Source organism: Protopterus annectens, chromosome 15.part0, assembly GCF_019279795.1.
Source record: "Protopterus annectens isolate FY-2018-M chromosome 15.part0, PAN1.0, whole genome shotgun sequence".
Lineage (NCBI taxonomy): Eukaryota > Metazoa > Chordata > Ceratodontiformes > Protopteridae > Protopterus > Protopterus annectens.
This window is the reverse complement of record NC_056749.1, coordinates 276,573,492-276,591,293: the sequence shown is the minus strand read 5'-3', so window position 1 is coordinate 276,591,293 and position 17,802 is coordinate 276,573,492. Positions and strand designations below refer to the sequence as shown.

Genomic DNA, 17,802 nt, shown 5'->3' with positions numbered 1-17,802 from the left:
AATGACAAATTTTTGAGACAGTATTCATTTATTTTCCGGATAAAATGTGTCCAAGCATTTTCTTGCTATGCTATAAAATTATGCATTATTATAAATATACTTGGATATTATACAAGACAGTCAAATGGAAACTACATCAACTTTATAATTGTTTTTTTTTTTTTTAATCAGGATGGAGTTGTGTTTTCTAACCTTTACCTCTGCTCAGTTTTCGGATTTCATATGTCTTGACATACACAATGTCTTAATGGCCGATAACTTTATTGCTGACTACTGATATAGTTTTGAACGCTGCTTTTCAGCATCAGACTTTCATATTCTGTACTACATCTTTTATGTGTATTTGCCATTACAGTTACTGTAGCATGAATGACAAAGAAGACAGAATACTCATACTGAAGGTAGCTTCCTTGTAAGCACTGCGTAGTAACTGTTGTGTCAGTCTTAGCTCCCCCACCTTTTCCCAGCATTCACTTGGTCAGCCTAACAGTAAAGATCCTCTTCATACCTCTCAGCCTCATAGAACAAGTAATCTGGTTAAAAACCTAACATAATGGTGGGACAGATTTTAAATATTGCTCTTATAGACGTAGAAAGTTGCTAGAATAACAGGATTTATGTTAGCATGCATTTTCTGAAGGATATGAAATCTGAAATTCAAATATATGTCATTATTTAATTACTTCAATCCTCAGTCATTTGCCAGAAAACAACAAATTTTATGAGGAACAGACCAAAAAAAGAAAAAAAATCTGGACAGTCTGCAAAAATCTGAACAATTCAGTGGTGCTCCTTTGGTTTTACCTCAAAACACACTACAGAGTTGACTCATTAATATTGACATACTTATAATGAGTTTTATGTTTTCCTGGGAAGTTCTGGGGGAGCATTGCAAGAACCAGCTGATGTGTCATACAGGCACTTTGTAATGTGCTGCACTGAAAATGTTTTTACCTCTTTCCTTTCGCATTGCTACTACAACAGTAGTGCATGTAGCCTTGTAGTTGAAAGACACCCCAAAAACTACATAATGGACAGAGAGAGAGAAAACATTTCCAAGAAGTTTAAACAATGGGGAAAGACACCAGAGAAAGACTTGTGAGCATACAGAGTTTCTGAGGAATACGGTTGCCAACTGCAGTCCTCAAATGAATATTGCAGCACAATTATTTAGTTTAATAAAAACTAAATATCCACACAACATTTTTAAAAAGATATATCTTTAGAAAGCTTGCAAGGAAAAAAAAACTTACAAAATACATATTATCCATAAAATATTTGGTTACAAATTTACAGAGGAGGCAGTTGAAAAGACTGATTTGAGGGTAATCAGTGTATTAAACATTCAGACTTTCAATGGCACATTACAACAGGACAGAATTTGAAATCTTTTATGTACAGTAGGAAAGAAATGTACATTAAGTGCCATGGCTCTCCTGTCTCATTAGTTTTCACAGCTCAGCTACATGCATCTGAAATATTCCATACTACTAGTGACCATATACCACTTAAAATATTTTTGCACCACAGAATGAAGGTGCTTTCTCACAATGTAAACCAAAACTTAAAGCATAAACTTACAAGTTTTTAATTTTATATTAAAATCCCAACTTTGCACAGATAAAAAAGAAACATCTAGTAATGATCACTTTCTAAGCACTTGTCTCTCTTTCTCTCTCTCTTTCACACACAAACACGCACACACACACACACACACACACACACACACACACACACACACACAAACACGCACACACACACATAAAGTTATATCCTCAATAAAGACTAGTTTCCCATTGTAACTGTCAGCATACCTCTCAACATCTTAGCAAAAGAAATCTGGGCAAAGCCAAAAATAATGGGGGACAAAGGCCCAAAAATAGGACACATTTTAAATATTGCTTTTCGAAACTTAGAAAGTAGACAGAATAAAAGGTTATGTATTACCTTGCATTTTCTGAAGAATGTGAAGCACAAAACTCAAATGTCTTGTCATTATTTATTCAATTCAGTTGTCACCAATATTTCAGAAAACCCCAGTTTTTATGAGAATCAGGCCAAAAATATGAGGCAAAAATCTGGACATTCTGGGAAAATCTGGGCAGTTGAGATGTATACAACTGTGCTTGTCATGCATTGCTGATGTAGAACTGGCAGGTATTTACAGTATTTACCTGTTATCTAAATCTGTAGGTCAGCTCCAAAAGTGTCAATAAAAATATGCAAATAGCTTATCAGGGTGTTCTACATAAGGAACAACTGCTAACTGATGTAATGTTTAAACATAGAAATATGAAAATATACATTGTGGCACACTATCCCATTCGGCCTGAAATATATTATACCAGCAAATATGTTAATATGTTAGCATAACAGATGACATATCTAAGGTCCAACATGTCTTAAAATGCCATTAGATCACTGCTGTACTATAAACAGGCTATTTAGACTTACTTTATGCATTCGTCTGATTATATATATATCTGGACTTTTGAAATCAGCAGTCACCTTATAGGGTTAGAAACAGTTTATAATAGAAGATTACATTGTACTAAACTGCTATCAGTCTGCTGCTACTTTATATTGATTAATGTTATACTGATGTAATGAGAAAGTGGGCATTACTTATTTTGTTTTATTAACATGTTTCAAACCAAGACTATTGTGAATATGGGTAAAACACGGTTACCAGAGTGCTCACCTGTTAGCAAAAATGCATACAACAGTCTTGATTTACTGTTAGATGAAAACCTTAATATCTTAGAAACCTTATCTTTTTATTATAAAATAAAGCAAATTTATTTGACTTAGAAATCAAAGTATAAACCTAGTAAAAAAAAGTAATTCAGTTTTTATTCTGACAGACAGGATTTTTAGCTCCCCCCTTATCTTCACTTCTATATTACAAACGTTAAGGTCACTGCACCTGTGGATTTAACCAAGTTTGAGGCCTATGAGCTTCTGTCATTCTTGGATAGAAATAGCTTCAGTAATTTAGTTGCTGTAGCTTTCTCAATTCCTAAATTACCTACTGCAGTCATAATATGAATTATGACAAATGGAGTGATGTATTTATTATTATGTGTTGATTAAACAATTTAAAATCATGTTGGTTGACGTGTTTCTATTATGCTTCTTGAATTTTTATCATTTTCATGTTATGGTTTTGAGCAACCAACCACGGCACTTGTGTTTAGTGCTTAGCAAATATGGAGTAATAAAAATATTAAAAAATCAAAAAAATATTCACTAGAGGCAGCAATTTTATTACAGGGTAAATATTATATAGGCAACTGCTGTGAGCCTGTTTTCAAACTGCAATACTAATGATAGGGCTAGCTGATTTACTTGCACAAAGAAACATAAACACACACACAAAATTTAAAAAAAACAGGCAAAACATTAGATTTCAAATATCTGAGTTATGGAGATGTGTATACTCTTACATACAATATATGTGCATGCTAAAGAGACATTCAGAATAAACCTTTGAATTTTGCTATAGGCAACGCCAAGAAAAATAGAATCACTGAAAAGCACTATGCAGACAACATAAGGTGTGGCTATGTTTTATCCTGATAGTGCAAATAATTATCTGTTGCTGTGATATTCATTTCAACTGCCACATCACTAATATATCTGTTTCACCATAGATCTACTGCTCAATAGCAAAGGCTTGAAATGGATTGGGTTAGCTGAACATTTAATCTACATTTTTCATATGGAGCCATATATGCAAGTTATATTTTAATGCAACATTCTCATATTTGCAGTTGCATGTTATGTTCTGTACAAGTTTTTGTAGTGAAGAGTTGTATTTTAAATATTTCTGAGAAAATAATGTATGTCCTAAACAGGGCAAGAACTGTACAATCAGTGAGTGTTGTGCCATTTGTAATTTTACAAAATAGTAATAAGGCAAGTTTTAGATTTTTTTTTACATTAATGGTCTAATATGTCAATGAATGTTTTTGTTTCTTCAACTATTTATCACCAAACATTTTTCTGAGACCAGTTACTAAACAATGTGTGCTGACAAGAGGTCTAAAGTCTGTGTTTTAGGTCATTTCAATAAACCAAGAGAGGACATTTTTTTAGTTGCCCACTCCTACTTGAACTGAACAGGTCCTGAAAATGTAAGTATATAAATACAAAGTTTAATAGGTTCAAATAACAGACTATAGCATTTGACCTCTGTAATGAGGGGAAACTGTGTTCTTCTTAGCTAAATACACCTACATTGAAGCTGTTGCATTTTAGGATATATATGAATATTTCATTTTTAGGGCTAACTCAATGTATATTTGAATCCTGACATTTTTTGAAATATGCCAGGTTTAGCTAGGAGAGGATGCTGACAATCTGTTACCTTCTTCTAGTTTGACAAATCAAAATGATCTGTGATATCAGAGGCCACAACTTGCATAAATATTGTTTTTCTTCACACAGGTGACCTTCTTTGAGTTAGATATTTAAATATGGGATGAAGGTATAACAATTCCCCTAAGTGGTCTGAAAAATTACATTAACTCCTATGCTACCACTGAGGAGGTATATGTATAGGAACATATTTTTGGAAAAAAGTAGATTAGTGAGTCCTGTTTTGTTAGACAACTGTAAAGCTGCTTCAAAACAGCAACCCCAACTGTAAAGCTGCTTCAAAACAGCAACCCTGAAAGCCTTATGCACAATGTTCTCTGAATAATGAAATAAGACATATTGATTATTTTTTTTAATTGTTTTTATCCTCACCACCCACCAATCATCACTCATCACCCCCCAAAGTTTCTATCCCATGGCAACTGACATGTGTGTTTACCTGTGCCTTGACTTTGTTATGTCTTCCCTCTATAGGATTGGTACGCTCATGTGCATAGCTCTTGAAAGGCTGCTGCTTATTACAGCATGGCAGACCCAAGTTCTCAGCCTGTACTCTGTCTTGTATATATTCCTACTTCCCATGACACCTAGCACTGCATCAAACTGGACTGTCTACCTCTTAGGATGGGCAAGCTGGTGTCAGCCATTGGGGCCACTTCCACCCTATAATATCAGCTCTTCCTGTACTCAGGCTGTAAATCAAACCCAGGGGTACACTCAGAGCATCACCTCTATATGCCACAGTGCTGACTATTGATGCAAAATTAGAATGCAATGTATGTTTTTACTTTTTACAAAAACACACACGACACTGTCGTTTTTAGTTGTATTTGTAGTTCTGTGTGTTACATATTTACTTTTTTTTGTCAATAAGGAAAATTACTTCTGAATATTTTTGCCTATGCAACGGTGCTTCCTATTTATAATTTACATCTAATTCTTATTTTGAAGAATGTGTGAAGTTTCTGTATGGTGTGTTATTATTTCTTAGGTCATCTCTTCTGTGTAGAGGTGAGGAGTATGCTATTTTTAGTTTTGTTGTTCATGAAACCCCCTTATATAGCAATGCTGCTGTATTTATTTATTTTACTATTTCCATGTATTTATTTTATATGTATAAGTTTGTATTAATTCTATGAAGATTTTTTCCCTTATGTTATGTTGAATAGTGCAAGAGGTACCCCCCTGTGGATACTAAAGTATCCCTTAGTATCATGTTACTGAACATTCATTTCATTGATGGGCTACATGTGAGGCAGCAATGATAATTTCTGTACCACTGGTGTACTGTAATAAAGCCCATAGTATGTCATATAAAACAATTATAGGTTCATAGGTTAGTACTAAGCTAACTGCCCTTGTGAGCCATTGTAAGCCTAGCCAATTATCCCTTGTGAGACTCAAACCGTGCACCTTGTGTTTGTAAGGCAAACACCTTAACCATTAGGTCACCCTCCCAACCCTCCCAATTGGGAAGTTAAAGCCATGTAATAAGAGGTATGTCATGAGCCCACAGTGCAGCATCTAAAATAATACTGAAATTAAAGTCCAGTAATAAGAGGTATATATGTCACACAGCTGAACTTCAAGAAATCTGTGCTTCTTTTTCATTCATTGATAACAGAAAACATACAATTTAAGAGTTCAGTTATAAAAAGAGAGCAAACCTTTATAAAGAAGGTACATCAGTCATTTATTTGTGTGTTAAGCATTCAAGTAGAATTAAGTTCTGTTAACTCAATGTTAGAAGGACGCAGTTAAATGCTATAGGAAAAAAAGAATTCTGCTGTAGATTGTATGAAATGATGTTCTAAGAATGGAACACTGATGGGAAAGAGAACTTTTTATATTATTTAATTCACATGGTTGGGTTATTATCTTTATCAGAGAATAAATGCATAAACCTGTAAGCATCTACAGTAACATTTCCTTTACCTCCCCAACCAGAAATGCTCAAAAGGCTGGCTGAATGTTTTTCAGCATGAAACAATACCTCATGTGGCTTTTAAAGTACATTTTGTTATTCCTCAGAGTAAGGAACAACACAAGGTAAAAGTTGTTAGTCTTTAAACCTGAGCCTAAATGCAGCAGCTTAATATAGTCTCAAATAATGTGGAACTCCTTTTTAAAACATTTTTTCACCAAAATATGTTAACTGAAAAAATATATCATTTTTTTTTTTTAAATTTAAATTTTTCAAACACACTGCTGCCTGCTGGCCATCACCTCCCTTTGATATATACAGAAGCATAGCTGGTTCAACCAGTGCTCTGGGCTGTTATTATGATCCAGCACCCCACTCCTCAGATATAAAAAAAAAAAGTCGATCCCTCCATTGTTGGTGATTGGCTTATTAAAGTTAGATCTATGCTCTGCCAGCCAGATGAGTGACATGTCCCTTCTACCCCAGCCATTCAGGCCACGTTTGTGCCCTACCTCCAACCCTTCCTTTTACATATTTTATTAATAAGAAAAAAATTAGCAACAGTTTATACCCTGCCTGCACAGATTGTTACAGCACTCATGTTTCAGTATAAAAACATTTCTTCTTTTTAAATTGTAAACATTTGCTACAGTTTATACCCTTCCTGGACTGAGAGCTAGGTGCTCATGTTTTAATTTGAAAAAAAAAAACAATGCTCCTTTTTTAAACTGTTGCAAACTGCTTGTTACAAATGTAGCAAATGGTACAGTTTATACCTTGCCTGCACCGAGTGCTACAACACTTTTAGTTAAAAAATATTTTTTTTTACTTTCAAACTGTAGCAAACTGCTTGCTACAATATAGAATGCAGTTACTAAAGTTTGGACCACACACAGAGCACCATGACACTCAGATTTGACTGCAAATGCAATACTCTAGCTAAGCTACTGGATCTATTGGCCTATTTATTCCATATGGGGTGAGAGCTGCTCCCAGCCCATTTATTCACTGTGAGTTCAGAGTCAATGAGTTCAGAGTCAATCACAGATCTGTTATTCTAACAGCCATTAGGACATTTTGATAGATATGGCCTAACCCCACCGTAATGTTGGTGATGTGGGCTACACATCACTACAGGGACCACCTATTCTCCTGATATAGAGGCATGCCTGTTCCTCAACACACCTCTTTAAAGGCTATCGTAGTGGGTTGGGCATACCCACTCATATACCTTCCTCCATGGAAAAAGTACTTAGGGAAGTGGCCAATGCCACTCTTCTACAGGGCCAGGTCACAACAGGGGGAGGAGTCACCACAACCCTCCCTCCCAGGTGAGTGTGCTGACATACATCATGCATCTTTTGCCCACTCCCCACCCCCCATTCCAGCTTCCCAAGGCACTAATTGATATCTAGGTTGTGTGTTACAGTCAGGATTTACCCATCTCTGTCACAGAGTGAGGGAAACTATATCACCCTGTCTTGACAGAAACAGCATCTGATTCCCACAGAAAGACAGAGAGATACAGAGACAGAGATATTCTCTAAATAATATGAAAAAGTATCCCTGTCTGTCCCCACCTAGACAATTACAGAATAATCACTACGGAACTGGTAACGCAGGTTTAGGAATAAAACAATAAGAAAGAAACTCTAATATCTCTTAGCAATTCTCCTTATACCAAAAGGTAAATGTCTGAAACAGAAAACCCAGCATGTGCCAGACCCCAATAAAGACTAAAAAAAATAACAATAAACTGTACATCCATAGCTTTTAGCACATTCAAACACCAGAAACCTCTGAACATCCCTGCTCATAGGAGAAAGATGAAGTGTCCTAGTTGTCACTATGGTTTAACAAAGGAGCCCTGTCTGTTCTTATCTGGTAATGAACGTTGTGGTAGTGCCCTGTCTGTTCTTATCTGATAGTGAACGTTGTGGTAGTGCCCTGTCTGTTCTTATCTGATAGTGAACGTTGTGGTAGTGCCCTGTCTGTTCTTATCTGATAGTGAACGTTGTGGTAGTGCCCTGTCTGTTCTTATCTGATAGTGAACGTTGTGGTAGTGCCCTGTCTGTTCTTATCTGATAGTGAACGTTGTGGTAGTGCCCTGTCTGTTCTTATCTGATAGTGAACGTTGTGGTAGTGCCCTGTCTGTTCTTATCTGATAGTGAACGTTGTGGTAGTGCCCTGTCTGTTCTTATCTGATAGTGAACGTTGTGGTAGTGCCCTGTCTGTTCTTATCTGATAGTGAACGTTGTGGTAGTGCCCTGTCTGTTCTTATCTGATAGTGAACGTTGTGGTAGTGCCCTGTCTGTTATCTGATAGTGAACGTTGTGGTAGTGCCCTGTCTGTTCTTATCTGATAGTGAACGTTGTGGTAGTGCCCTGTCTGTTCTTATCTGATAGTAAACGTTGTGGTAGTGAATCTTTTCATTAGTCTTTTTTTTTCCTCATTGCCTACTAAGCATGAGTTTTCTTATTTCTGACTTCTGAGAGGGACACTTCATTGAGGCAGCCATGACTGTTTTTCTTTTATTATCCTAACATTGTCCCTGTGGTTGCCCTGTTGCATGTTTCTGTTGAGACAGCAAACTGCAGTGCTGAGCCCATCTGATGAGAATACCCCTGTCTTGCTGGGATGGACATCAACTTTGGTAATGTAATATATTAGTCTTGTAATGGATGATATGTATATCTGTATATATGAAAGGATACAGCTTTAGATTATATGTATATTATTTGTAGATAGCAAGCTTCTGGGAATGAAACTAATTGAAAATATTAATTATTATCATGTATACCATAGCCCTGGTTGATTATGTTGATGGGTGGATTTGAGGAAAACAGGACATATTATGGACTGGGATGATGCATGCTATTAAAAGATTAAACTGATGCATTATGAATGTCGTATTCTAAGGTTTTCCCTCAACTGGAATATGATGGGGTAGATGATAAACAAAGAAAGATTTAAGGCAGCTAATGGATTTCGTCATTTCTGAGATGGTCAGGCGTATTTTAAGTAATAAAAAGCTATGTTTAAACTCTGTCATACTATTGTTTTCCCAGTTTATGATTAAGGGTACCAGAAGAGAAGGTGCCAAGGCTAAAATTATATATTTTCTGTGGTGGCTGTATAAAGTATACATGCAATGTAAGAAAAAGGAGTAAATCTGTATTAAAATTCTGCACGCTAAGCTACAAATGGTGGAACCAGTTAGATAACAGTAATGTAAGTACGCTGTAGCTGCAGAATGAAAATAGATTCTTTTCTGCTAGTTTGTGTGTATATTTGTGACTGTGTAAAAGATCAATACAGTAAATTAAAAATGGTGCCGAAGCTTACTTATAGAAACACATACTCAAAGAGGAAGGCAGGCAGCCAGCAACTCCAAACACATTTCAGCAATGAATGGGGATCTACCCAAAAATTGCCATAGTGAGTTTGTGAACCGACAGCCCTCACAGTCAGTGGAAGAGTTGTGTCTAATGAGTTGAAGCAAAGGAAATTAAATCATGCATTTCATTTAACTAGTGGTCACATAATGCTGACCACAGCAGTATTAGTGATTTAGTGCCACCATATCCAAGACCTTCACTGGTTCTGAATTCTGTCACTTTTTCACTGCAATACATACTAAAGAATCAAGGGGAAACAACCCACAAATGCCACAGATGTTAGAAATGTTCCTCACCAGCCTTGTAGCACTGCAAACGCTGTGTATAGCTTGCCTTCTCAGCTGAACTGAAAGACTCTGTAGTTATAAAGTGGACTACGTTAGTGCAAACATGAATGGAACCATTTACATACAGCCCTAATTTACATTCAAATCACATCAGAACTTTCTACCTCCCCATTTCCCAGATGACGGGAGACAAGTGCAAAAAGAAGCAGGAACACAGTTGGCATTCTCTGGTGTGTTTTAGATTAAATGTGGCAGTGTGAAGCCTGAAGATTCATATACCCTGATAGAAAGACATTGCAGATACACCTTAGCAAATCAGACTTGCAATCAGTCTTTGGTCAGCTGGAACCCTGTATGAGCCACCTTCAAGTACCGAGTTGCTGTCTGTTATACAAGAGCTGGGTCAGCTGATTGCTGCATTATTAACTGCTTCATTTCTCATCAGTTTGAACATGTTTGTGCGTCTTGTATCCATCAGTGAACATTCTGACACCAATAAACACACAATAACTAAATTCAGCATTGGTGTCTGACTATAAAAGTTGTCTTCACAAAAGTATGATGCTATATATAGAAATAAGTTCTTCATCAACTGATCTCACTTTCTTAGATGAGCAATGGAGAAAGAGTGGCAGCATTCTGGGATTTACCTGAAAACAGGATCTTTCTACATGGACAAAGGATAGACATAACAAAGCACCATATTACAAAGTCACACTGTCCAGCTGACAACGCAGAGGAGAACTAGTCATAGTTTGCTACAGGTTCACACATTACAGTTGTTTCATATTTATCTTGCACTGTTATTGTCAGGAAAGTGAAATTAAAATGTTTTGCAACTGCAAATGACTTGGCATCTAGGAAAATCTCAACAGTCCGTAGAGCTTAAGATCACAGTCAAATGATGCCTTTTGAGTTCTTGGTCCCATCTACCAAGACAAGAAATATAATATTTCCATAGGAGAAGCCTTAATATCTTCAGTCCATATGTTCATTACAAGTAACAAAACCCATGCAGGCATGTATGTTATCAACATATTTAATTATTTTGATTTGCAGCGCTTCTTAGCCATTATGACTGAGGGTCAGAACCACCTGGACTGTCCAATTCCTGTGAAAATTCTGTCATTATCCTCCTGGCCAAGGGGTTTGTGGTCTTCAGCAACTCTGCAGCAGATGTACGGGCACTAGAACTCAACTTAATGCCTTTCTTCTGAAGCAAAGCCTTGAAGTCTTCATTTCTGCTGATGGATTTGGTGGTTCCACTGCCATTCCCAGGGGAATCGAGTTTCTGCTCATCGGTAGCAGATGTTGAGGGACTTTTTATAGGAGAGTGTGAGCTTGATCTGCCACTGTACAAAATTCTTGGCTCCTTCCATCCCAACACTTTCCGTTTAGACCTAAAAGTAAAAAATAAATGAAAGAAAAAATAAATATAACTTATTTCCATGGAAGTCTGATAGATACACCTGTGTTCTATTTTCATTTTTTTTAAGTAAAATGACTGTTTTGTTACATTCTGAACACTGTGCAGTCTTACTTGCTTCTACCCCAGTGACTGAAGCCAAATCAGGAAATGGGAATCATTATCTTACAAAATGGTGGTGGGGGAAAGGATTCCACTATTTTTTGAGCATGCCCAGCATTTGCTACACACTAGTAGTTGGTACAATCCTGGAGTTCTGAGCTTGAATCTCACACCCCGCATTTGTCAATGAGATAAGATGAAAAAGAAACATCTGATAGTTTTCAAGCATGACCCAGCAGCAATAATTTGTTTCAGGCACTTCTGAGTCAAAATGCATGCAAATAGTGACTAACAGACTCAAACACAGGGTGTATATTAGCAGCACATAGCATGAAACCCTCTATGCTCTGCAGTCACACCTTTTATATTTTATCATTCTATGCAAGTCACAATCTACTTCTCATCTTGCATCACGCCTGTAAACATCTGCTTTAATTGTACCTTTGCTGCTTAACTGAACTCCCTTTTATAAATGTTTAATGACAGACTGTATATTAGATGCACTTTGACAGATTAGCACATGCATAAAACCTTAAAATATGTGTGCACACCTGGGGGCGGGGGCTTGCCTTCTGGACCAGACATTACACAGGGATAGTGTATACCAGTCTGGACCAGACATTACACAGGGATAGTGTATACCAGTCAAAAAACACTTCTCTACAGAGAGAGAGAGAGTGAGAGCAAGAGAGATCAGTCACCCATGATATATATATATATATATATATATATATATATATATATATATATATATATATATATATATATATATAAACTCAAAATTAGGTGATGGAGTAAAATGTTTGATCTCTTGGAATTTTGAAGCTACATGTATGAAAATCCAAATGCTTCTTTTTGGACTTCTGTCTACAATGGCTTCTGCTTATCATCACTTGTTTGAACTACTCCTTCCAATACTATATAACTTTGTTAAACAAGAATTTGAGGATCTACTGGTGACTCATTCAGCTTGAAGAGGTCTGTTGCATCTTAAACTTTGGTCACGTTTGCATTCTGGAATATAACTTCTCAAGCAAAACGTATCACACAGTAGGTGTACATATCCAAGTTAAATGTTTGTTGCAGAATACAGCTTACAAGAACTGAGCCAAAATGTTTATTTAACCAATAAATCTATTTGAGTGCAAGGATTGTAGGATATACTTAAAACGCTAGTGTTTATTCATGGGGAAAAGCCTGAGGTCTTAATCCTTGTTGTTGGAAGGAAACTGCATTCTTTATAGCTAAAATACAGTATCCACACTGATATATATGAGATACATTTAGAAAGTGTGAAGCACAAAAGATTGACCTTGAAAGGTCGAATCCCAAAAAGTTGACTGACTTAGCACCAGCTGTACAGAAGTCAGTAACTTGTCTGAGACTGCAGTATAGTGGGAAACCGGGGACTGGGTTTTTGCTCTTTCCCCACTGCAGTGCAATTGCAGAGTTAGTATATATAAGTAGCAGGGGTTAAAGGGGGCACAGTACATGTGTTAAGTTTTGTTTTTTGTTTTTGTTGGCATTTTGTGATTCAACTTCTAGGGGTCAATCTTTTTGGGTTTGACATTCAGAATGTTTGATGTTCTGAAAGTATTCAACACACACACACACACGTTCCCATTTTTTTCATAATTATCTTTTTTGTTCTAAGGATTGTAATATGTAGCCCTCACACTTTTAAAGTGATTTTATTTATTTTATTTTATAAATAAATAAATAAATAATTATCTTTCTCGTTCTAAGGATTGTAATATGTAGTCCTCAGACTTTTAAAGTGATGTTTGAACATACTTTGTCCTTGGTCTGAGAAAAAATTATATACATGACATTTTTAAAGTAGCCCAAAGGAACTGATTTTTTTCTTTTATTTCAAATATAACTCCCCCTACTATCACTAGGAATAGGTCCTTAATGCTCTCTCTAAGGCCGAGAACAGTGCATCCATCTGCCCAGGCAATATCCCAGGATATCTTTTAAATAGCATGAAACATGACCTATTAAGACCTCTGGTATTGCTGATGTTCATCGTGTTTCACTGTTGCAGTCATTACAATTGGGTTATCCTGCTGGCAGGCTACCCACAGTCGGCCTGAATTCCAAAGTCCTGATCTGGCGTCGGTTGCTGTTGCCTCCTCCCTGACGTCAGTGTGCCAGGGGTATAAAAGATGCAGCTGACGCCATTTTCTTCAGTCTTTCTTGCCGTGCAGTGCCCGAAGCAAAAGCAGTTTGCAAGTGCTGGTCGGCCGACTCCTGAGATTTTCAAGTTTGAATTTCAGATCCGAAGTCTTCATTAAAGCTAAATACCCCGTTGGGGAAACTTTTTTCTTGCTCCAGACCGATGTCAGAAAAAGTTAATAATTGTATTTCTTGTGGGAAGCAAATACCTTATAAGGATTTTCATTTTTACTGTATTCCTTGCCTAGGCCCTGACCACGACGTTGCTAGTTGTCGGTTTTGTGCTAGATTTAACCAACGCACTATTAAGCATCGGTACGATTTTGCATTTCATTATTTTGGCAGAAGATTTAATTATATAATGCCATCAGAACAGCCGACTACCGGAATTTATAAAAAGCACAAAGAAAAGGACAGGCATCCGAGGTCCAAAACCGACGACGAGGCTTCAGCTAGCCAGTCGCCGGTTCACCAGTTCTCAGTGAGGCGCTTCCTGATGCCTGCTACCTCAGAGCCACAGGCCACTTCCGACTCCCACGTGGAGCCGGCTTGGCCGCTGGAAACTCAAGGTATTGGACCCTCGGAAACTATTCCTTCCAATTGTTCTGGAGCCACTGAGCAGGCATCGGCTTCTGAGGGTGTTTTCAGGCCTACACAGTTGTATGTAAAAACAACTTCAGCTTCAAAGGCAAAAACTAAAGCACCTCTTAACACAAAGAAACAAGTACAACATTCACCAGGACAGGCCTCCATGCCTAAAAAACAGATGCTTAAAATGGCCGAAGACCTAATTACTTTGATCGGGTTCCCATCCCCCTCCTGATAAGAGACCTAGGCAAGAGACAGAATATGAATCTTCAGATCAAGTTTCCATTTCCTCTGATTCCTCTTCTGAACAGGGATACTTCTCTTCCTCCTTACGAGGATTCTGATGCTGAAGAATCTATCCCTTCAGCCTCTCCTCCTGAAAATTATTCATTTGGGGAGACGGTGACCCTGCATACTGTGAGGGAGCGTTTTCATTGGGAAAGCCAAGATTACTCAGAATCTAAGAAAAGGCTCAGAGATTTTCTTTTACTACCACAGCACAGGCCCCTTGCTATTCCTCCTGTTTTAGACATTGTAGATGATGTATTTATATAGTCCAGTCTCACTCCTGACTCTTTACCACCAGCTCCTGTTAAGCCAGACAGATACTACAGGGTTCCTGATTCACATAAATCTCTTTATAGAAACCCTGCTGCTGACCCAGTAACTATTTCCCAGGGTCCCAAAGGGGTCAAGGAATCCACTGCAAAAAAACCTATTCCCTCTGATAGGGATTCAAGGGCCCTGGACAGATGGGGGGAAAAGATTTACACTTCTGCTACTTTGGCTGTAAGGGCCTTAAATTGTCAGTTTCATATGCTTAAATATCAACAATATCTTATGCCACTACTAAAAACAGAAAATGTTGACAAAATTCTGAATGTGCAGAAAACAAAGAAATGCATGATTTATTGCATACAGCTGACCAAGTGGGAAAGCATACTTTGCAATGTGGTTTTGATTCTCTGGAGGCCTCCTGCAGGGCCGCTGTTACGGGTTCTGTCATTAGGAGGCATGCTTGGTTAAAGGAATGGAATCTGCCTGATCATGTTAAAACAAAATTATTAGATGCTCCATTACAGCATGATACCTTGTTTGGTGTTAAAGAAGAAGAGGTGTTGAAGAAAATGGAGGACAAAGCTAAATCTATGCAAACAGTCAAGGATTTCTTCCAGGTACAACATCCCAGATTTAGCAGGAACTGGCCTGCAAAGAATTGGTCCTTTCCAGTGTCAGACAGGCCACAAAGAGGCAGATACAGACGGCCTAGAGGCAGATCCCAGCCCCAGGGCTCATTCAGGACTAAACAATGGGGTGCTTCTACCTCCAGAAGTGGAGAAGATAAATCACAGCCATACAGGAAACAGTCTCAATGACATTCCCCTGCCAGCACCGAGCACTTATCTTTTGGCAGCCCCTTTAGGGGGAAAACTAGCACTTTTTTCACAAAATTGGCACATGATCACCCAGGACAAATGGGTCTTGAATATAGTTTCTCAAGGCTACATGTTCCACTTTCATACCCTGCCAAGGGCAAACGGAATGCCAGACCTGCCACACAACAGAGGCTCAAAAACAAGTTTCAGCCCTCATGGACATGAGGGCCATTCAGTGAGTGCCACAGCAACAGCAGGGACAAGGATTTTACTCAAGACTCTTCTTGGTGCCCAGAAAGGACAATGCATGGAGACCAATACTAGACCTGTCTATTCTAAACACATTTCTGGATATTCTGAAATTCAAAATGTTGACTCTGCAGCAGCTTCTGCCCATGCTGGGTAAGAAGGCATGGCTTGTGACTTTAGACCTAAAAGAGGCATACCTGCATGTCCAAATCAGATATTCATGCAGAAGATAACTCAGATTTATAGCTGGCTCAATGCACTACCAATTCTCTGTGCTGCCCTTTGGCTTATCTACTGCACCCAGGGTCTTCACAAAATGCCTGCCACCAGTAATTGCATTTTTCAGACAAAGAGAAATACAAATTTATCCTTACTTGGACGATTGCCTTATTCAAGCAGAGAACAAAGACATTCTACTACAGCATCTGGCATTTGTAAAAAGATTACTCACATGCCTAGGGTACACAGTAAATGAAAAGAAATCAAAACTAGTACCCTCACAAGAGATAATATTCCTGGGTGCAAGCTTAAATACAACTGCCCAGATGGCTTATCTCATGCCAGACAAAGACAACTGACTACTTATTTCAAAATATTGGCAACAAAGACCCAGTTATCTGCAAGAAAAATTCTGCAGGCTTTGGGCTTCATGGCATCCTGCATACTGTTAATTCCATATGCAAGACTGCATATGGGGAAACTACAATGGTATCTAAAAAGTGTTTGGACTCAACATTGCCACAGCCTGGAAACAATAATTACCCTCATTCCCTGCCTGCAACAGGAGTTTCAATGGTGGGCAGAGGCTTGTCACCGCAACAAGAGACAGCCTTTCACTTTACCCACAGCCAGGCAGACATTAACAACAGATGCATCAGATTATGCCTGGGGGCCCATATGGCAGGAAGATGTATTCAGGGCACATGGGCTGCAAGCCAAATGCATCTACATATCAATCAAAAAGAGATGCTAGCTGTTCAAAATGCCCTGACAGCCTTCAGGGATCTACTTCATCCAGGACAACTATTGATAAAGACGGACAATACTACAGTCATATGGTACATAAACAAGCAGGAAGGCACACATTCCTACCCCCTCTGCATACTAGCCATGACTTTGTGGGACACAGCGTTGACTTACCGAGTACATCTGCAAGCACAGTACCTGCCAGGAAGGATAAATTCTCTGGCAAACGAACTAAGCAGAAACCTAATGGATCCCCACGAGTGGAAATTGGATCCACAAGTCTTCAGCATGATAACAAGGAAATGGGGATGCTCGGACATAGACCTCTTTGCCTCACCTCACAACTGCCAACTGCAGAAATTCTGCACAAGGACTTATCACAAGCTAGCATGGAAAGTGGACGCTCTATCTTTCAGCTGAAGAAAATGGCATATATTCTTATAGTGAGGAACCTCTGTGGATATTCCACTTGTTGCATGTACCTGGTTACCAGAGTTATAGGTTCATATCCTATGTAGACCACCTCAAGGCCCTATCCCTGTATTCAGTTTCCTACAAGCTATTGAGGGGAGATATATACTTGGCATATAAGGCATTGTCAGACCCCTCCCTGATGGACCTCCTGTGTATCCACAAAACAAACAGCACCAGAATTACCTATTCTAAAGACATAAACCTTGTCTGTGATATAAATAGGACCTGTTGGAGAGACAGTTAGGTATCCCAGGGAATACCCCTGCTCTTGAACAGGCTCCTCATCCATGTTCATAGGTAGGTACTAGGCTATTGGCCCAAGGGCCTAAGTAAGCCTAGCCAACAAGGTTCCCTGGCTTACACCACCCAAGAAACTTAATTTCCTGTGCCCCTGTCAAGCAGAGCCACAGAAGTGATCCCCGGGGTGTATTTCCTATTTCCCATCCACTCATCA

The 17,802-nt window shown here is 38.3% G+C and overlaps 1 protein-coding gene across 5 annotated transcripts in view; it reads right to left on the bottom strand.

The window, feature by feature from the left end:
- Positions 1-213: 213 nt before the first annotated feature.
- The window catches only part of NHSL2 (NHS like 2), a 1,843,971-nt gene continuing 1,826,382 nt past the window's right edge, over positions 214-17,802 (bottom strand). For all 5 annotated transcript variants that reach the window (XM_044057040.1, XM_044057041.1, XM_044057044.1 and 2 more), the window contains one exon: positions 214-11,389. In XM_044057040.1, the coding sequence (XP_043912975.1) occupies positions 11,062-11,389 (328 nt within the window). In that variant the 3' untranslated portion in view covers positions 214-11,061. The remainder of the gene's footprint in view (positions 11,390-17,802) is intronic.